Below are 22,889 nucleotides of genomic sequence, written 5' to 3' on the forward strand. Positions count from 1 at the left end.
CAGGTGATAAACTCAAGAAGCAACAAGACTGAGCCAATTACCAACAAACAGAGTCCTTTCTCGTAGATGGAGTCCATTACCATTAACTGTTTTCTTCAGAATGCAGAGTCCATTCTCAGGAATGGAGTCCACAACCAAAGGCAGAGTCCACGCCTGAAGGCAGCAAATACATACCCCACAGCATACAGGTCTCCATAGAGGTCTAGCATATGCACAGAAGACCAGGCCCACTCACAGGAACACAGTACATTGTAAAAGTATAGTTAACTCACAGGGGTTTGGTCCATGCCCACCCCTCAGCACACAGCAAATGCCCACCCCCCAGAACACAGGTGTTCAGTCTTTACAGAGGCCTAGTCCACTGACAAAGGGCCAGGCCTACCCCCAGGAAGAGCTCATCTGGAAAGATTTTCTTCTCACAAGGGCTCAGTCCAAACATCAAAAACAATGAAAACACTTCCCCCACCCCCAAGGGTTAAGCCCTGCCACAAACATCAGCATTTTCCTGTTCCCAAAGTGAAAGGAAAGAGTAACTGGCTGTAACCAGCCAATGAAACAGTTCCCTAATGAGAACTGACTTACACCTAAAACACTAACTGTAGATCAGGCAGTTTAGAAATCATTCCTCAAAAGAGGAATAGCAGTTAACAAAACTGGCTTTGTAAACTAGCCAGTTTAGGAATCCAGTTCTCCCAAAAAGTCAAAACCAACAGTAACACATTGGCCCAGCCAGCACAGTTAGTTCCTTAAATGAAAGAGACTCCAAATCTTGTTACATAAACACGTTATTAAATAGTACAATACAGTTAAACAGAAAGCAGTTCAAACCACTACATACAGGGCAAAGGGGCAGCAAAACTACCAGCTCCCAGTTGCCCTGCATATTGACTGGACTACCTTGGGCCACTTTCCTATGGAGCTGGTTGTTGGCCTTCAGGTCTCCAGCTGCCTGGCATACTGACTGACCCTCCCCAGCCCATTTTCATCTGAGACAGACAGATGGATACCACCAGCTCCCAGTCACCCCTGCGTACTAACTCAACCACCCCTGACCTGCTTTTCTGCAGTCAGGAGGTCGGCCTTCTAGCACCCAGCCGCCCACATACTGACTTTCTTCTGGCTGGTCCGTAGGTATGCTGGCCATTGGCTGTCCGGCTCCCAGCTTCCCTGCGTACTGACCGGTCATCCTCTGGTCAGCCTTCCTACGGGCTGTCGGTGGCTGCTTGGCTGCCCCATACTGGCTTTCCTGTGAGGATGCTATCAGTTGCCTGGCCCTGCCCACCATGCGTACTGACAGGCTCCACCAGGCCAGTCAACTACCGTCCGCCCCCCAGCCAGCCCCTCCCTTGACCAGGTTTCTGACAAACATGCTGTCGACTGCCTAGACCCCAGCTACCCTATGTACTACTAGCCCACTCTGGCACACACAATGAGTCCACACTGTAGCAAATGCTCACCTCCCAGCACATGTGTGTTCAGTCTCCATAGATGCCTGGCCCTTCCAGGGAGATCCAGGCCCACACTCAAGAACAGTACATTGTGAAGCTGCAGTTAAATCACAGGGGTTTGGTCCAGTCCTAAAGGCAGAGTCCGTGCCACACAGGTGTTCAGTCTTCAGAGGCCTGGTCTATCCAAAGGACCAGGCCCACTCACAGGAACACAGTACATTGTAAAGGTGCAATTAATTCAGGGTTTGGTCCACTCCATGGTACACCTCCCAGCACACACACATGTTCAGTCTTTACACAGGCCTAGTCATCCACAAAAGGGCCAGCTCATCTGGAAAAATTAGATTAGATTCCCTACAGTGTGGAAACAGGCCCTTCGGCCCAACAAGTCCACACCAACCCTCCAAAACACAACACACCCAGATGCATTCCGCTACATTTACCCTGACTAATCCACCTAACACTATGGACAATTTAGCATAGCCAATTCACCTAACCTGCATATCTTTGGACTGTGGGAGGAAACCAGAGCACCCGAAAGAAACCCATGCAGACACAGGGAGAACGTGCAAACTCCACACAGTTGCCCAAGGTGGGAATTGAACCTGGGTCCCTGGTGCTGTGAAGCAGCAGTGCTAACCACTGAGCCACTGTGCTACCCTAAAAAATTAAAAAATGTTTTTGTCACAATGCTCAGTCCAACACCAAAAGTGAAAAACATTAAAACAGAGTGCAAGGGCTAAGCCCTGCCACAAAATCAATATAGTTCTTTTCTCAAAGAGAAGAGAAAAGAGTAACAGAGGCTGTAACCAGCTGGTGAACAGTTCCCTATTGAGAACTGAGTTACACCTGAAACACTAATTGTGTAGATCAGGTAGTTAAAAAAAATCAGTCCTGTAAAAGAATACAAACTGGCTAAATAATTCAACCAGTTCAGGAATCAGGTTTCCTCCAAAGCAAAAAACAACAGCAGCAGTAGCACACTGGCACAGCTAGCACAGAGTCAGTGCCCTAAACTGAGGAGATGCTAAATCTCCCGTTTTTTTAATTTAACAATACAGTTTACAAAAACAGTTAACATTAACAGCTGCATACATAGATATAGTAATTTTACAAGGGGAGGAGCAGCAAAGCCAGACCCTAAACCTTACCATTCAACCAGTTTTCAGGTAAGAGGACAAACCTCAAATCCCAGTTTCAATCACCACAAAACATTAACAATGACAAGTACATAAGACAGTCCAATCACGTAAGTACATAAAATACAGACCCTCAGCAAGCAACCCATCCCTCCCTTTTGGCCACTAAGGCAGCCTGCCCCGACACCCCTCTATGCTCTCGGTCTGTCCCATATCCCTTCTGGCTCAGTCTGCCGACACCTCCTGACCACTCCAGAACAGCCTGTCCTGCTTCCCCCCTCCACCCCACAAAACATTGATATGAATGTAAAGCACTGACAGTTAACACATATATTCCAGTAGGATACATGGAATCATAGAATCACTTGTGTGAAAGCAGGTCATTTGATCCATGAAGTCTATGCTGAACCTCTAAAGAGCATCCCACCTAGACCGACCTCCCTACTCTATTCCTGTAACCCTGCATTTCCCATGGCTAATCCACCTAGCCTGCATATCCCTGGCACAATTTAGCATGGCCAGTTTGCCTAATCTGCACATCTTTGGAGTTTGGGAGGAAACCGGAGCACTTGGATAAAACCCATGCAGACACATGTAGAATGTATAAGCTCCACACAGACAGTCACCCAAAGATGGAATACAAACCCAGGTCCCTGGCGCTGTGAGGAGCAGTGCTAACCACTGAGAACTCCATGCTGCCCCATTAGTCATTCTTCCTCAGTTTTATAGGCACTTAGAACCCAAGTTTTATGGTCGTCAAGTCATCACATGTTATGTTACCTCTTCTACACTTTCAGATATTTTATGTAGGTTTTACCAGTCAAAATGTTATCATTTAACAGTTCTTACTTAAAAAGGGCCACAGCTCGAATGGGTCATGAATAGAGGGATGCATTTTAATTTGTTGCCTGATTAGTACAGTGCATTGACATCATCAACACCTGAGTGAATGGTAACACAATGTGGCCTTTGGTTTCCTATTTTTAGCAAATGTAAAAATAAAAAATCTGCACGCGTTGAGGGCAAGTGGGTGGCGGAAAGTATATACTTAATTGGTCATGGGCCAGAATTAGAATATATGAAACTAACAAAACCAGTAAGTATTCTCCTGTTTTTTTGAAAGTTGAAGGGGGTAGGTGGTAGGGGGTCGTTATTGAACTATCAATTAAATATTTGCGCATCACAATCAAGTACCACTGAAGTTGAATGTGACGTTAATTGGCTGCGTTCTGCTGCTCTGTGCAATGATTCATTCTTTGCTGTAAAGTACTGAGACTGCCTGTCCGTGTGGCTTGTTCACTTGGAAATAAAATAACAAGCACTCACTCGGGAATGGCAAAGCAGGGGAACTGAGTAACTGGATGAGCAAGAATCTTTGAGTCCACTTCATTAACTTGTGTGATTATGTTATTGTAAGGATGAGCAACGGGCTTAGACCTGATGTATCATCTGTTAAATGTTTAATGCAATTAATTATAATATCTTTAACTTACTAAATAGAAGATGGAAGCAGCAGGAGTAGTGCAAGTTAAAGACTTTTATAACAGGATGAAACCTGCGGAATGGATAGAACAGAGCAGAGAGAAAATTAAAGTACAGAAGCAAAGGAGAGCCATTTCAATTATCCAGCTTCTCCTTTACCTGTTGGAATTCCTTTGGAACAATGAAGTAATGTAATATTTTATTTGATAATTGATAATATCATAAGGAAATTACCAATGAGGAATATTAATTAACCAGAGGAACCCACCTTTGTGCCCTGTTTCATTGTTGGATATGTTTTCAACCTCATATCATTTTATTATCATAATCACCTATGTCCAATTGTAATATGTCGTGATGCTGACCCCAATTTTGCTGAAACCACAACTTTGCTTTATGCCTATTGGCAACTCCTTCAAAGGTCTATTCACCAGCTGTATCCTATATAAACTTTAAGTCATCCAAAAGTCTTTTGCTCTCGTCCTTCCTACATTAAGATCCACTGTCCCTTTAAGTCATACAACTATTAACCTTCATTGTTCCCGTTCCCCAAACCACCAAATTGAAAATTTAACATCCTTAATTTTTATTACATAAAACCCACCTTCAGCTCACCCCACTCAGCCTCTGCTCATTAACCCTGTGTGCAGCACATGTCTTTTGTTCTTTTAAGTGATAGAATTGTCACAGTGCAGAAGATGGCTATGTTGCCCATCATGCCTGCATTAGCTCGCTGTGCATTTTTACTTAATGCCAAAATCCTGTCCATTCTCTGTCACCCTGGAACATTGTTTCTATTTAAAAAGTCATCCAGTGCCCTCTTGAATGCCTCAATTGAACCTGCCTCCACAACACTTCCAGTTAATGCATTCAAAACTCTTATCACTTACATTTCAAAGCTTTTCTGATCTCACATTTTCTTCTTTTGGAAAGTACTTTAAAACTGTGCCCTTTGGTCTTCAATCTTTTCTTGAGTATAAACAGTTTCTCACTATCTTTTCTGCTCAGAGCCCTCAAAATTTCTTTCAAATCTTCCCTCAGTTTTCTCATCTCCAAGGAAACCTGTCTCATCTTCTCCAAATGATCCTCATAATTAAAGTTTGCCCTCTCTGGAATCATTCTCGTAAACCTCTTCTGCACTCTCGCTAATGGAATCACATTCATCCTAAGCGTGATACCCAGAGCTGTACACAATACTCCAAATGAGGTCTAATCGCTGACCTACACAGGTTCAGCATAACCTGGTATTCCAAGGTTATTAATGAGATCTAGAATACTCAAACATTTTTAATAGCTCTACCTGGCTGTCCTGCCGCCTTTTATGGCATATGCATGTAAATACTCAGATGTCTCTGCTTCTGCACACCCATTAGAATAGTACCCTTTGTTTTATGCTGTCTCTTTATGTTCTTTGGATCAAAGTGTATCACTTTACACTTCTCTGTATTGAATTTTATCTGCCACCTGAAATTCCCCAATCTGTGCTGGCACTTAAATTATTAGACTGTGCAAAAATATTGAGTTTAGATAGTTATCTAGTATTTTGTTCAGAGATAAGCTTGCAGATAAATACACACTGGTAGAACCAATATTAGATGCATTAAATAAAATTCCTTGGATAACATTCCTTTTTAGCAGGATTTAAAGGTGCAGGATTTTTTTTTTCATTTTACATTTTTCATGGTACAAATGGGGCAACTAATCATACAAAAGAAATTGGAAAATGCAATGTTAACTGGATGGCAAGATCATCTTGATGCAGGTGACAGTACAAAAGAAGAACTTGAATCAAAGGAATGTAGACAGAAATGTTTTTGATAATTTTGAGAAGTGAAGAGAATTTGGGCCTTACAGTGAACACTAAAATTCCTAGGATATAGTCAACTAATGTTTCAGGTATGACTCAAAATAGCACTACACCACAAACTGCCCCAAGTAATATAATAGAGTATGCAAAATTAAGTGCAAAACCGAAGATTCAGAGGAGAGGATGGTGATTTGAATCAAGGAAAAGACATTGTGTTGGTCATGAGAAGATTCAGCCAAGTGATGCTGTACATCTCTATGACTGTATGATGATGTGTTGGTGACGTAATCTTTCAGTCATACAATATTATACACTGGATGCATGCTTACAGTGTGGGGAAGAGACTCTGAAATGTAATCTAAATTCCTTGATAATAAAGGTTTGAAACAACATTAAGGAATTTGATAGTTCTATCAGTTTCACATTTGGGGATAATACAACACTAAAACCTTTAAAAAGAGCAGTCATTCTTTAATCAGAGTCAATCATTTTATCACCAAGATATAATATCCAGTGAAATACCATTGTTGTTAAGTAGGCTATGGATGAAAAAAAACAAGATGAAAGTGGATATGGAAAATGTCAAAGCTATTATATTTGTAAAATATGTGAATGTTAGAGAATTTTGTATTCCTTTAAGGAACATAACCTCCCACTAAAGGAATTAAAGAAATGTTGATACCAGGGAACAGGAGATCAGAAGACAAAAGGTTAATTGTTTCAAATCTACATATGCAATTTGTCCATCTATCTTCTAATAGTCTAAGAATGTTAGTGAAGGGTGCAGGAATAAGGGATGAAGAATGCAATAGGGTCATAGAAAACATAAATGATGGATATGAGATTTGTAAGAAATATTAAAGTTGTCCTCATGGTCTATAGTAAGTCAGCCTCCCATGAAGGATTTCAACAAGGCAGTGGCTATAGATTTAAAGGTTTAGTGCAAAGAAAAACTATTTTTATTTAACATGTTGTAGATTTCCAACCAGAATTCGTCAGTTTGCAATAATACATTATAAAGATAAGAAATTATTGTGGATCCTGAAATGTAGAAGTCGTGACTTCTGACCACTGGCAACATTTTTTACATAATGGCAGGGGGACAGGGGCATTTACTCATGATGAATTTAGAGATATATGTACAAATATGAAGATAGTAGTTATGCCTAAGGAAGCAAAACACCTTTTTTTAAGCTTCAGGGTGCTTGAAAGGATACAGACAGTAATAGACAAAATGCTTCATTAAACTTTGGCAGATCAGCCAAACTAAATTACTGGTTGTCCATGCTAAGCATTCACTGCAAATGATTCAGGATATAGTTCCCATTGGTTAATTTTGGTACAAGTAAGTCAGTATTAACTTATCATCTCAGTTTGGGAAGGGACTACAATTAGTTCTAGCATTTTTGAGCATTTGAATGTATTGCACACAAGGAGAAAATCTTTCAGTAAACTCAAAGTCTCAAAGAATTGGGTTAGGCTTACAATATGGTTCAAGGACATTGGAAACCAATTTTTAATAAGGGAGATCAGCTTTGTTATAAAAGAGACAGGCCTAAACAGAGTGGAGCCCTGAAAAAGGTTGTTGATAAAGATGGATTTATAATAATTGTGCAGCATAGGAATCAGAATGTTCAGGTACTTTACTTGGAATGGATTACCAATTTATAGATTCTAAAAGAGTGACAGAAAGTAATGACAAATCAGGTTTTCCGCATGACCACATATAACACAGATATGAGGATTAGACTGTCACAGTAGGCAGTTTGTCTGAGGGAGGACAGCTCAGTTCTGATGATTAAAACAAGGTCTTTCGGTTCCAAAGAATAACAATGAATACAGATGCTAAGGTCACATATTTACCGAACGGGCTAGTTGGTGAAGAAATATGACTATTAAGAGTACAAGAGGAAAGGCCACTGGAAAATATAACAAATCGTTGAATATATAAAATGAGGAGCAGAGGCCCATGCAATTAGGAAGTCTTAGTTGGCATGAATACATTAGATGACAAGTTAATTAAAGATGCTAAACAGCAAGAATTACAAAACTGGAAAGAATTTGTGGTGTACATGGAAGTGTCAGATAGGGGACAACTAGCCTTATCTCTTAGGTGGAAATGCATGGGAAAATTGTGTCCTGATAGGACTTAAGCAAGAATAATGGTTCTGATCTGGAAGAAAAATTGAGGAACTAAGATATTAGAGAAGATTCATCTATATTAGAAAAAGTAATTTTGCAGATTTTCTTGGCATTTTCAATAATAAACTCTTGGGAATAGAGATCAATTGATATCAAGCTGCATTTCTGCAGTAAGACCTGCTCAAAATAGAAGTGTTTCTTTGCCCTCCAAAAGAGACACATTGGGGATGCTGTGTGAAATAACTGCATAGAGGTCGGGTCCCATCACCAGGTCACCCTTTGTTTATTTGTGCATAGTACACTGGCTGTGGGCAGCCAGCTTGGAGTCAGTCCTCAAATGAGGAGATTCTAATCTCCTGGTTATATTGGTCAGCCAAGGCTTTCCTAATTGGCCCAGGTTAAAAACCCCATCAGGAACCTCATAGTCAATGAGGTCCACCTGGTCCCAATCACTACACTCTGGAAGTTTAATAAATGTGAATCTCATGGTTTGGCATTCATTAATAAGATCCTTTTTAATGCAATTAGTCTCTTTCTATTTGAAAGGAGATCCTGTCATATTTTACTGGCATTGTGGGAGACAGTTTTCAGTCATCTTTATGATGCATACTGATGACTCTCTTTTGGGGTGAGAGCAATTAATTTCAAAATATTGTCATAAATGGCTTAAAGCAGAATTCAACATTGGAATTCAGGTCTTTGGTGCTTTTAGGTACATTGGATTGGAAATCAGGCAGAATGGATCAAGTGTCACTTTGCATCAGCAATCTTCTTTGGAAAATATTAGCCCCATTACAACTAGTCAAAGTAGGGCCTCAGAGAAAGATGCAGCAGCCTCCAAAATTGAAGTGGAGGAATTGCAAAGTCTAATTGGATGGCTGAATTGGCTGGATACCTAAACAAGGTCGGATACCAGTTTTAAACTAATAACATTTGGTACAATGATGAAAAATCCCAAAGTAGAAGATAAACGTAAAATTTTAAAATGAAGTTCTTTTTTTTAAAACACTCAATCACTGGGATGTGCTAGAAATATGAAATTTATTGATTTTAGTGATCCATCTTATACAGATTGGTTGTAAAAGTGCAGGAGGGTTTATAATTTTCCTTTATAATTTTTATGCTAATGTTGCCTTTCAGCCAGTCAGCTAGTCCAGACTGTTGTCACCCAAGCCAAGGTGTTGCAACCTGAAGTCAGGGCATCTAGGGCCAAATGTAGCCAAAGTAATCTTCTAAAGCTATCTGCAGTGTCTCCCACTCAACATTAGTCATTGCTGGGCTGATGCAGGGCTGTGACAAAAGCAAGAAGAAGACAAGCATCAAGTGAATACAGAAGGGTCATTAGATAACTGTTTGCATGGAATATTGCATTGCTTGATTTATAAATTTGATTCAGGATGTTTGTTTTGAAGTAGCTTTATTCTAGCATTTTAGCCAATTGTGATGGTCAATAACAGAGGGATGGTAAGATGTGTGACTGTCAGTAAATGCAGAATTGGCTAGCAGCATAATCACATGAATTGAACATGGACAATCCAAACAGAAAAGGGATATGTTTCATTCCAGCACGGTACTGAGGGAATTCTGTACTCTTAGAGATGCCATTTTTCATATGAAATATTAAACCAAGTCCCTGTCTTCCAACTGAGCTCAATGGAAATTATCCCTGGCATTATTTAAAGGAGCAGAAATGTTATCCCTAACACTTTGGTTGATATTTTCCCCTCAATCAACATCACAAAAACACATTGTTAACAAAGTCATCATCACACTGATGCTTAGCTGTACAAAAATTATTTGTCGCAATTCCTATATTACAACAGTGATGACACCAAGGAAATACATTGTTGCCAATAAAACCAATTTGAGCTATAATGTGGTTGTGTAAGGTTTCATATAAACATAGATCTTTGTTTTTTTTCTCCTTCTCTTCCTTTTCAGGCAACAAATCTTGACACATACACTATTAATTTCCTTTAAGGCTCCACGCTAGAGGAGGACATTAGTATTCTATTCAACACATTTAGTGTGGCAGCATGATTTTCATAATATGATTTCTGCCCAGTTGTGTGTACATTGTGCATCAGAGTAATGGTGGCAGTGGTTCTGAGTACCACCCTCCAGTTTATCTGTTGGCTCATTTGCAGGTGGTGTAGTGGACCTCTGCAAAATGAAGGAATTTTGAAGGTTGCAAGAAATTCAAATATTGACTTTCATGATAAGCATTCTATAATTGTACAGCCCAAAATTATCCGGAAAGTGGTATGTGTGCAGTAAGTAACAGCTTAGCCTAGTGTCTGCTCCACTTCTTTCTCTCTGGCTAGAGTCATGGGCCTCTCCACAGCCACTGGTAATGACATCCTTGTCCTAGTCTGAGGCTTCAGTCAGTGCTTGATTACAAACATCTCCTTTGTGAATTGTGGACCTCTAATACAGCTCGTTCTGCTAAAATGCGCATTTCATTAATGCAAATTTGCTGTAATGCAATTGATGGATTGGGGACACTTTCTAAAACGTGAACTTTTAAAACGTGGGTTGGCTGTAATGCGATTACATGACCAACACTTTAAGTACTGTGTCTAAAGTGGGATTTTTCTATGATGCAGGATTGTCCAAGAATGCAACTGTTGCGTTATAGAAGAACTACCTGTACATGGTTACTTGCTATGGTTCAATAAGGAAAATTGGTCCATCAACATCTGGAATGGATATGGCATCCAGTTTCAGGTTCCTTTAAGTTTAAAACAAACAGCTCCAGAGTTAATTGTAAGCAGGTGATTCTCACTGGACATTGTATTTCAGGGAAGGGTTCTTGCCCTCTTCTACGGTTATGTTCATGCCCAAGCATCCCTGATAAGGTGGCATGCGATATTCACCTTTAGGGAGAGGTGGGCACTGGAGTGCTTTTATTTTCCCTTCCAACTCCATTTTGATTTAGACTCCCCTCACCTCTTCCTCACCTTTGATGATCCGCATTGCCCTCAAAGGGCTTTGTATGTAAATTAATCAACTGAAAAGCATGAGTGATTTGCTAGTGGTGGTTAATATATGGCAAAAGTGCATAAGAGCAGTTCCGGATATAATTAAAGAGACAAGGGTTCTTTGTTCCCTTCCAACTCTATTTTAATTTAGCTCACTCACTCTCTCTTCTTCACCTTCGGTGTTCTTGCATACCCTTAAAGTTTAATTAAAAATAAATAGGAATTTGAAATTATGAACTTTTGGTGATGCTGAAAGATTTTTTTGCCTGAGGCATTCAACAGATTGATTTCCTGCTCTATTTATTATGGAAACTCTGAAAGTGCTATATATTAACAATTTGTCATGTAGATCACTATATTTTAAGCCACATGGCTCATTGCCATTATAGATATAAATATATTTTACAACAGTCGGATTGGAAAGTATTGGAACAAAGCAGTGTCCCTTTTGCTAGTACTTAGTGCTCAATCCTCATTGCAATGCTAATGACACTTAGTTATCAATCTGTTATTAGTCACACAACAAAAAGAGCAGTAAACCTTTCTATGTGATCTATTATTAAAGATAATCAAGTTGACATCACTTTTGATTCTAGCAGTAAGTGCATTCTGTAACAGAGTCAAGAGTCTGGAATGAGGCCCTCATTTCAATCCTTAATCTGTGCTGAGGTAGCTGATCCTGACATGGAAAATGAAAGGGGGTTACAGTTAACATCAATGCTGAATGGTAAGGTAAAATTTTAGTCATGGTTCCTGCTGCTAATTGCACATGCGCATCATCTCTATTCTCACAAAACTATATTTGCTTCTGGTGCATTCACATCTTCATATTCTGCAATATCCTCCAGCTGTATGCGCATGCTTGAACTTTCCAGTCCTGCATCACAAATTTGCTTCCTTTCTCCCTCTATCTATACTGCAGCATCATTACCCCTTGAACTTTGACCATCATTGTCCTCTTGAACTTTGTCCTTCAACATCTCCACAGTGCCACTTAGTTCTTGGTTTCAATAACTCCATAACACTATCCTCGCTGACTGTGCTTTTATCTCCTTTTCATCGTCTTCTATTTCCCACATCGTTCTGATATCTGTATTATCAAACAAATGTGAGTTATTGCTGTGAATTCAGCAACATATAAATACTGGTTGCTGTATAGGCCATTTCATGTGAGCACAGGATCGAGTGTGATGTGATGATACTCAGGATAAAAGAAATTTAAAACTAACTGTCTATTAGCACTGAGTGAGAGATTGAGAACAAACACATCAGAAAAAAGGAGAAAAAATAAAGATGGGTAAAGAGAATAATTAAACTGTGCTATGAATAGCTTGGACCTTGATTCAACAATCATAATTCTTTGATGTTTTTGTCACACCTCTAAGGTGAAATGAAACAAAAACTGAAACAGAAATTGCTGGAGAATCTCAGCAGGTCTGGCAGCATCTATGGAGAGAAATCAGAGTTAATATTTCAGGTCAGTGGCCTGGATGGTGGACTGTCAGCAAGATTAGATCACAGGGAATACAGGGAGAGCTAGCCATTTGGATACAAAATTGGCTCGAAGGTAGAAGACAGAGGTAGGTGCTAGAAGGTTGCTTTCACATTGGAAGCATGTGACCAGCAGTGTGCCACAATGATCGGTGGTTTTTGACATTCATATAAATGATTTGGATGTGAATATAGGAGGTATGGTTAGTAATTTTGCAGATGACACAAAAATTGGTATAGTGGACAGTGAAAAAGGTTACCTCAGAGTACAAAGGGACCTTGGTCAGATGGACAAATAGACCAAGGATTAGTAGAAGGAGTTTAATTTAGATAAAGGTGAGGTGCTGCACTTTGGTAGGCCAAACTAGGGCAGGACTTATATACATAATGGTAAGGTCCTCGGGAGTGTTGCCAAACAAAGAGACCTTGGGGTGCAAGTTCATAGTTCCTTGAAGGCGGATTAGTAGGTAGACAGAGTGGTGAAGAAAGCATTTGGTATACTTGGTCAGTGCATTGAGTACAGAAGTTGGAAAGTCATGCTGCAGTTGTACAGGACATTGGTTAGGCCACTTTTGGAATTCTGTGTTCAATTCTGGTCTCCCTGCTATAGCAAAGATGTTGTGAAACTTGAAAGGGTTCAAAATGGATTAACACAGATGTGACCAGGGTTGGAGGATTTGAGCTCAAGAGAGGGGCTGACTAAGCTGGGGCTATTTTCCCTGAAGCATCGGAGACGAAGAGGTGACCTTATAGAAGTTTATAAAATCATGAGGGGCATGGATAGGATGAATGGTTAAGGTCTTTCCTCCAGGATAGCGGAGTCCAAAACTAAAGGGCATAAGTTTTAGGTGAGAGGGAAGAGTTTTAAAAGGGACGAAAGGGGCAACATTTTCATGCAGAGGATGCTGCGTGTATGGAATGAGCTGCCAGAGGAGGTGGTGGAGGCTGGTACAATTACAACATTTAAAAGGTATCTGGATGGTTATATGAATAGGAAGGGTTTAAGAGGGCTATTACCAAATGCTAGTGAATGGGACTTGATTAATTAAGGATATCTGGTCAGCATGGACAAGCTGGATCGAAGGGTCTGTTTCCACGCTGTACATTTCTATGACTGTATGATCCTTCTTCAGAAATGATAATAGCTAGGAAAAAGTTGATATTTATGCTGAAGATAGAGTAAACAATAGGTGAAGATAGAGCCCAAAGAGAGAGAAAAACAGTTGCATAGACAAAGGAGAGGCTAAAAGTCAGTCTGGGGGAATGAATAGATGCTAATGGGACTATTAGTAGTTGACAATGGGTTGTATGTGGTAATAGCCCATGTGCAAGGCCTAAAATTGTTGAACTCGATATTACGTCCAGAAGGCTGCAGAGTTCCCAAGTAGAAAATGAGGAGCTGTTCTTCCAGCATGGGCTGAGTTTTGCTGGAGCACTGCAGCAAAACTGAGACAGAAATGTTGGCAGGGGAACACAGTGATGTGTTGAAGTAGCAGGCAGCTGGAAGCTCAGGAGTTTTTTTTTTAACAGATCTGCAAAGCAATCACCCAGTCTGCACTTCGTTTCCCCAGTGTAGAGTAGCAAATACAGTAGATCAGATTGAGTGAAGTGCAGGTAAAACACTGCGTCACCTGGAAGATGTGTTTGGGCCTTGGATCGTGAGGAGGGGGGAAGTAAATGGGCAGGTGTTACACCTTCTACGATTGTGTGGGGATGGGTTGGGAGTGAAGAAGAAGTGGACCAGGATGTTCCTCCGGAAGGCTGACCCAAGGGAGAGGAGGGGAATATATGTCTGGTGGTGGCATCCTGCTAGGGGTGGCAGAACTGACAGCTAATGATCCTATGGTTGTGGATGCTGGTGGGATGGTAGATGAGGACAAGGCAGTTGATATGAATTTGGTCACATCTATGATGGACATGACAAACTTAAGATTCTGTTTCTCAATTTTTTTCTGCATGAACAGGATCTGTAAAGGTGTTTTTGCTCCACATGCCTTATTCATATGGAGGAGTGGCAGTTGTTCTTTGCCATGAACTTCTGATGGACAACTAATGTTGGCCTTGCTGGTAACACCCATAATCTTTGAACAGATGTAGAAGAAAGAAGTCACCATTGCAGAGGACCTAGTATTATGTTTGTTGCAATGGTTTTTAGATGGAAATTTCAACTCCGCTTATGATGAATAGCAAAAACCATGCTGAGACATTTAGCAAACCATTGTGGTCTCAATTCATAACACTTCAAGGACTCTTAAACTGCATAATCTTTATTCTCTATCTGTATGCTCAAGAAACTCTCCCATTCAGAACTTATTACCTGTATTTGTGGATATGTTTGATGCCATGTTTTTACTATTTGTTTCCTTGGGATTAGTAGATTATAAAATTCTTCTTTCTTTCAATCAACAAAACCTTGATAATTTGTTTTATAGCAAACTACATTTTAATCGAAGTGTGATAACTGCAGGACAAAAAGAAAATAGAGATATTGGTTGTAACTGACTAAACAATGGTTAAAAAAAGGGTGCTGATTCCCATTTCTTAACAGGATGTAACAATGTTTATACTTTTTTCTGAACCTTCTGTTGAAGTCACATTACCTAAGTGCTGGAATTGCATTGAAAATTAATTCTTTAGAGATCATTCAATGGTGCTGTTTATGACTCTATCCTTCATTTAATGATGATGCAGGGGAGCTGACTGGACAGTAATTTACTGAGTTGGATTTATTCTGTAATTGTAAATAGGACATACTATACCATATTCCACCTTATGTCAGGGAGATGTTAAAACCATATTTGGAGTAGAATAACTTGACTCAAGGTGCAGCTGTGTGTGCTCTGCACAGATCTTCATGAACATAATGTGAGGACCTTTGTTGTCCTGTGCATTCAGCCATTCTAATAGCAAGTTTGTGACGAGTCCTTCAACATGTTTTATTGGAGTAAAACGATCTCAATTTATTGGTGATTAAGGAGTGAAAGATGTTCTGGGCCATGAGGTATAAATTCTGGTGTACAGTTCTGTTGTTGATTCACTGAATTGCATTGATGCCCATTTTTAGAATGTTAAATATACCTTTGTTTGTCCCACTTGGCACAATGATAATGTCATATAATACACTGGAAGATTTTTTTTCACAAAGACTGTTTAATTGTTACTTCTGCTGAGCCATTCTGGACTGACATGGCTGCTACAAGGTGGTATGGTTAAAGGCTAGTAGGTTATTTTCTTGTGTCAGTTTCCTCACCACCCACTAGTTATTTTGTAAGTGTTTCCATCAGGATTTGGCTATCTTATTTGCTTGTGGTGTCACTGAATCCTTTGCTGCTGAATATGGAAGATCCTACAACTACCATCGCAGTCCTAATCTATTTTTGTATCCTTACTTCTCTTGGAAGCTTATCCAAGTACTGCTCCATGGAGGTAGTTGACAACATCCATTTCTATCTTGAGATATTATTGGAATTTCATCTTTTTGAGATTCTTATTGTTCTTGCTGTTCAGAATTATTCGCAATTGCATACTTTTGCTCTGCTAGATGGTGTGCCTTTGTTCTGTTGGGTTGGAATAAGGCATTTTTGAGTTAATTTTTGTCATTTATTCTTGAAATGGCAGTCACCACTGATGATAAGCGCAGTGATTGGTGAACGAGATGTACTCATTTTTACTTGGTCACAACTGATGCATTGTATGCTGTGAAAGCCATGTCATTGGTAATGCATCTACAAGACATTTACTAACCTTATCTCCTTTGGCTCCAGAAATTCCTGGGGATCCTCTCATTCCACGACGTGTTCTTCCCCTCTTCCCTGTTTCACCCTATAAAGAAAAGGTAGACTTCAACCATTTATGATTAAATACTTAAGTATGTTGTATATTTTCAGTTCTTTTCTGAAGATGTTGATATGTTCTACGATATAATCCCATGAATACCATCAGTTTCTTTATACTTCTTTACCAATGGTGGATAGTCTTCATAAGTAACAATAGACTGTGAATATGAGCAGGCTATTCAACCATGGACAACATAAACCAGAGAATGATCCTGATCTCCTCTTGTATCTACATAGATTTTCAGTAGGATGTGAATTCCTTGGATGGTAGTCAAGAGCTCATATTCACTTTTTTTTTCTTTCTCAGAAAGAGAGGCTAATTCTATATTGTCCAACTAAGATAAGAAATTTTCTTATTAGAAAATGGAATAACAATGAATCCTTAGGCACTAACAAAAAAATGGTTAATTAAAGTTTGAATATCTTGCTCAACATTTCAAAAAGATCTTTAACATATTCAGAATCTTACATCGTCCCAAAGTCTTTCCACGTCTCAGCTCAAATTACATACACTCGGTTGTTTCAATTGGTGTATTTTTGTTTAAAAATGAAATCTATTTGAATTGTAGAAACTTTAAGTGATTAAGCTGTGTGAACCTACTTATACATCAATCATTCTTTACCAACCTCCCACACAGCTTTCTGTGTTTTCATAATCATATTCTGACATTCCATCTTCCATTCCTTCTGAAGTACAAGAAGATCAATAGGAGGCGTGAAAAGACCTTTCATATATTTAAATAAGTGGGACTATTAGTTATTAATAGTCATTCACAAAAATGCATTGGGAAGAGGTCCATCAAATCTTGCCATACTTTTGTAAATGTTTCACTTTTTTTTACTTGTCTTACAAGTTTTACTCGTTTATAAAATTTTATATTTTCAAAATAATAAGATGGTTCTACATTGGGAAGACTGCTGATCAGAATTCTATACCTTAGCTTTGTTAAACTTGATGTCCAGCTCTCAAGCTACATTTTCCAGTTTCATCAATTATGCACAAAACAAAAAAAAACCCAAAAACTGGGGATGCTGTAAATCTGAAACAAAAACAGAAATCATTGGAACAACTCAGCAGCAGCTGTGGAAAGAGAAACAGAGTTAACATTTTGGGTCCAGAGAGGCAACTGGTAGCTCAGGGTCAGAAAGTAGATGTTCTGCAAAGTGGTCACCCAGTCTCTGCCTTGGCTCCCCAGTGTCGATGTGACCATATTGTGAGCAAGTACAGTAGACTAGATTGAGTAAAGTGCAGGTAACTCGCTGCTTTACCTCAAAGGTGTGTCTGGGGCCTTGGATAGTAAGGAAAGAGGAAGTAAACAGACAGGTGTTACATCTTCTGCGATTGCATGGGAAGGTTCCATGGGGTGTGGAGAGTTGGAGGGAGTCGAGGAGGAGTGGACCAAGGTGTCCCAGAGGGAATGGTCTTAGTGAAAGACTGACAAGGGACAGAAGGGGAATATGTGGTATCTTTCCATTGGAGCTGGTGGAATGGTGGCTTATGATCCTTTGGATTTGGATGATGGTGGGTTGGTATTGCTGTTATGGGAGGGAAGGGAAGGACTGAAGTGGAGAGATGGGTTGGACATGGCTGAAGGCCCTGCTAATCATGGTGGCCAGGAATTAAGGAAGAAGGTGGATACTTCGGAGAACCACTTGTTGAAGTTGGCATCTTTGGAACAGATACAACAGAGATGGAAGAACTAGGAGAAAGGCAGAGAGTCTTTACAGGAAGCAGGGTACGAGGATGCATCGGAGAAAGTGAGGACTACGGATGCTGGAGATCAGAGTCAAAAGTGTGGCACTGGAAAAGCACAGCAGATCAGGCAGCAACTGAGGAGCAGGGGAATCGACATTTCAGGCATAAGCCCTTCACCGGGAATGTGGGGGAAGAGGTAGTGGGGGGAAGGCAGCTGGGAGCTTAATCAGAAGGTGGAGGTGGGGGTGGGGGTGCAGGTGTGATTGGGGGTGAGGGTGAGGAACTGGGAAGGCGATAGGTAGTTTCAGCTGGACTGATGGTGATAGATTGGAGGGGAGGGTGAAGTGAATATGTGGGAAGGAGGTGGACATGGACAGTTCAAGAGGGCGGTGCTGAGTTAGAAGGTTGGAATCTGGGATGAGGTGGGGGGAGGGGAGATGAGGAAACTAGTGAAGTTGACATTAATGCTGTGTGGTTGGAGGGTCCCAAGGTGGAGGACGAGGCATTCTTCCTCCAGGCATGTCCTTGGCCTCCTCCACCACCAAATCCAAGCCACCGGTTGCTTGGAGGAAAAACGCCTCACCTCCACTATGGGACCCTCCAACCACATGGCATTAACGTCGACTTCACCAGTTTCCTCGTCTCCCCTCTCCCCACCGCATCTCAGATCCACCCCTCGAACTCGGCACTACCCTCTTGAACTGTCCTATCTGTCCATCTTCCTTCTCACCTATATACTCCACCCTGTCCTCCGACCTATCACCATCACACCCCATCTGCATCTACCTACCATCTTCCCCTCACCCACACCCCCATCCCACCCTCATATTTATCTCCCAGCCCCCTTCCGACCCCTCTCCACCCCCATTCTTGATGAAAGGCTTATTCTGTGAGGATGCATAGTTGAGGTAACTGTGGCAGTCATTGGCTTGAAATGGATATTAGTGGCCAGCCTATTGCCAGAAATGGAAAAAAGGATGTCAAGGAAAAGAAGGGAGGTGTCAGAGATGGATCAGCTGAAGCAAAATTGAGAAACTTTTTCAATTCCAGACAAGAGAGAGAAACACCACTGATCACAAACTGGAGAAAGAATGAAGTAGGACTGATCAAGGAATGTTCCAAGTATCTCATAAAGAAACAGGCATAAGTGGAGTCCATGCGGATACACATTGCCAACTCTTTGACTTGAAGAAAGTGGTAGCAGTTAAAGGAGAAGTTGTTCAAAGTGAGGATAAGCTTAGCCAGGTAGAGGATGGTGGTGGTAGATGGGGATGGTTAAGGCCTGTTTTCCAGGAAGAAGCGGAAGGACCTGGGATTGCCCTGATGGGGGATGGACATGTAAAGGCATTGCAGGAGGTGGCTGGAATCCATGGAAATTCTGAAACTGACATAAAGTGTAAGAAGGATTGGGGCTGTAAAGTGGGAAGCAACTACAAAAGGGGGAAAAAATGTGGATAGTGTTAGGGAGAGATTAATTCTGTGGGGCAGGAAGAGGCAGAAATAATGAGTCTGGATGGGCAATCCTGTATGTCGAATTAAGGAAAGAGGTTGAAGCAGGCTGTGGGCTACAATCAGTTCTGAAGAAAGGTCTTTGGACCCAAAACACTAACTCTTTTTCCCTCTGCCAGACCTGCTGAGTTGTTTGAGAAATTTTGATTTTGTTGGTCAATTATGCACTAGTTTGGGTTTACAAGGAATATCAGATGAGATTGGAAAAGTTTGATTTTTCCGAAGATTACCATCAGGAAATTCAAGATCCTAAAACTGGAGTGGATTTTTAAGTAATGCCTATGTCCAAGTTTCAGTACTCACATATAGACTTAATAGGGTTAAAATTATGATGCTGACCTACTGATGAAGAACCCCTAGAAATGGGGAGAGGATACAGAATTTGATCGATATTGTGGCTTCAATCATCTAGTCTTATACCAACCAGAAGTATACTCCACAAAATACAGAAATTGATGTCAGCTTATCCCAGGATGAGCAGAAAAAGGGACAAGAACAAAAGTTTGATAAATTGTGGTAGGATCAAGGGCTGCATCACAGCTGAGGGGAAACTTTTGGGAAATATTCTAATTCAGAAATTGTGTGGAAAATTGATTCATAGGAGCAAATGCAGAAGGCAAGGAAACTGGGGATTAAGAGAGGTTACGTTGGAAGGAGGATGAGAAAAGACGTAATCACATTGCAGTGAGAGTTTTGGTTCATAATGGAGATCTATGAAAAGACCATCACCAGAGAAATATAGAAGGCTTGAGAAAATGAATTAAGCAGATTTCTTTTCATCTTTGAGTCCTTTGTTCAGATCTATCCATAATTGGTAGGTAAAAGTCTTAACACTGACTCTCAATACTCTGATGTGAAATAGGTTTAGAAAGCCCTGATGCATGTCCTTGCACAAAAGTACTGCTACTGCAGCACTCATTGACACTGTTTTGCAATTTCAAGCCATTTCATAATTTGCATTTAAAATCTTTAGGAGTGAGATTGCATCACTTGACAATATCACATTCTCTCCTACAAGCAGCAACGGGTTTTCATGTGGACTTATGAATAAATATGGCCCCAAGGCATTAATTAATTTGCTGATCTAGCTTCAGTTTGCAAATTGACAACTCTAGCATTATGTGTTAACGTATTCCATTATAAATTAAACATTGTCTTAAGTGTAACTGTAATTATACCAACTTAGAAAAATGAAATCTTTGAGTAGAATCTACAGTCATGAAAATGTTTTATGTACAACTATTGTTAAGAGTGCTATTCTTTTTTGGAAGCCTTGCCTAGAATTGCCATCTTTGGAAAGCAGAGTACGGTGATTTCTTAACCAGGCAGGAAGGCTATTCAATGAACTGATCCTGTTTGGCAGTAGAACATAGAAAGAACATAGAAAAAATACAGCGCAGTACAGGCCCTTTGGCCCTCGATGTTGTGCCGATCCAAACCCACCTAACCTACACTAGCCTACTATCCTCCATATGCCTATCCAATGCCCGTTTAAATGCCCATAAAGAGGGAGAGTCTACCATTGCTACTGGCAGGGCATTCCATGAACTCACGACTCGCTGAGTAAAGAATCTACCCCTAACATCTGTCCTATACCTACCACCCCTTAATTTAAAGCTATGCCCCCTCGTAATAGCTGACTCCATACGTGGAAAAAGATTCTCATGGTCAACCCTATCTAAACCCCTAATCATCAAGTCACCCCTAAACCTTCTTTACACCATTGAAAACAACCCCAAGTGCCTCAGCCTTTCCTCATACAATCTTCCTACCATACCAGGCAACATCCTGGTAAACCTCCTCTGCACCCGTTCCAGTGCCACCACATCCTTCCTATAGTATGGCGACCAAAACTGCACACAATACTCCAGATGCGGCCGCACCAGAGTCTTATACAACTGCAACATGACCTCAGGGCTCCGGAACTCAATTCCTCTACCAATAAAAGCCAGAATTTTATCAGAATTCTTTGGGACCAAGTTAAGGTTGTCTTGAACAAGGAAAATTATCCATTGTCTAGTATTGCTGTTGCAGGAGTTCAGGAAAAGGCTACAATCCCTCAGATGCAGAACAAATCAGTTTCTGAACTTATCAATGTCCTTCTTTATAAGAACTTTCAACAGGACCTTATAGGTAGATAGGGGGTAGGTGAAGGTAAAAACAATGACTGCAGATGCTGGAAACCAGATTCTGGATTAGTGGTGCTGGAAGAGCACAGCAGTTCAGGCAGCATCCAAGGAGCTTCGAAATCGACGTTTCGGGCAAAAGCCCTTCATCAGGAATAAAGGCAGTGAGCCTGAAGCGTGGAGAGATAAGCTAGAGGAGGGTGGGGGTGGGGAGAAAGTAGCATAGAGTACAATGGGTGAGTGGGGGAGGGGATGAAGGTGATAGGTCAGGGAGGAGAGGGTGGAGTGGATAGGTGGAAAGGAGATAGGTAGGTAGGGCAAGTCCGGAGAAGTCATGGGGACAGTGGTGAGCTGGAAGTTTGGAATTTGGGTGAGGTGGGGTAAGAGGAAATGAGGAAACTGTTGAAGTCCACATTGATGCCCTGGGGTTGAAGTGTTCCGAGGTGGAAGATGAGGCGTCTGGTGGTGAGGGGGCGGCGGTGAAGGAGGCTCAGGACCTCCATGTCCTCGGCAGAGTGGGAGGCCAAGTGGTGTTATTGCTGAACTATTAATCCAGACACCCAGATAATGTTCTGTGGACCTGAGTTTACATTCTGCCATGGCAGATAATGGATTTTGAATTCAATAATAATCCGCAAATAAAAGTCTAATAATGACCATGAAACCATTGCCAATTGTCAGGAAAAACCTACCCGTTTCACTCATGTCCTTGAGGGAAAGAAATCTGCCATCCTTACCTGGCCTGGACTACATATGACTCCTGACCCACATCAATGTGGTTTGACTCTTAACTGGCCTTAAGGCAATAAATACATGCCTACTTAATGACAACCGCATCCCATGAATGAATTAAAATTAAATTTCCTCAGGGTAGACTCACTGACTGATTATTCTCTACATTGAGAATAATCTCAATATATATTTTAATTAAAGTTATATATTTATTATAGATTGTATTTTCTCACTTGCTATTATCTGCTCACATATAATAATTTTTTTAAGACAAGTAATGAACTTTTTGATTCTAGCCTTGATTTTTCTATATGAAAGATGTTCACATTAATCACAGCCAAATATTGCTTAGGCATTACGGCTCTCAAATTAAGTTCGTTCTTTAATGTATAGAGCTTACAAGTACAGTTCATTGTTAAACTCAGTCAAGATGACTTCACTTTCTTCAGAAAAGTAAGTAAAAGGAAATGCAACAGAGAAATGCAATACAAAAGCAAAAT

The 22,889-nt window shown here is 40.6% G+C and overlaps 1 protein-coding gene across 1 annotated transcript in view; it reads right to left on the reverse strand.

The window, feature by feature from the left end:
• The window catches only part of LOC122561473 (collagen alpha-1(VII) chain-like), a 133,214-nt gene that overhangs the window by 18,017 nt on the left and 92,308 nt on the right, over positions 1 to 22,889 (reverse strand). Inside the window, exon 20 of the mRNA XM_043713217.1 lies at positions 16,235 to 16,312. Coding sequence (XP_043569152.1) covers positions 16,235 to 16,312 — 78 coding nt within the window. The remainder of the gene's footprint in view (positions 1 to 16,234; positions 16,313 to 22,889) is intronic.

The sequence above is a fragment of the Chiloscyllium plagiosum genome, chromosome 23 (assembly GCF_004010195.1).
Source record: "Chiloscyllium plagiosum isolate BGI_BamShark_2017 chromosome 23, ASM401019v2, whole genome shotgun sequence".
NCBI lineage: Eukaryota > Metazoa > Chordata > Chondrichthyes > Orectolobiformes > Hemiscylliidae > Chiloscyllium > Chiloscyllium plagiosum.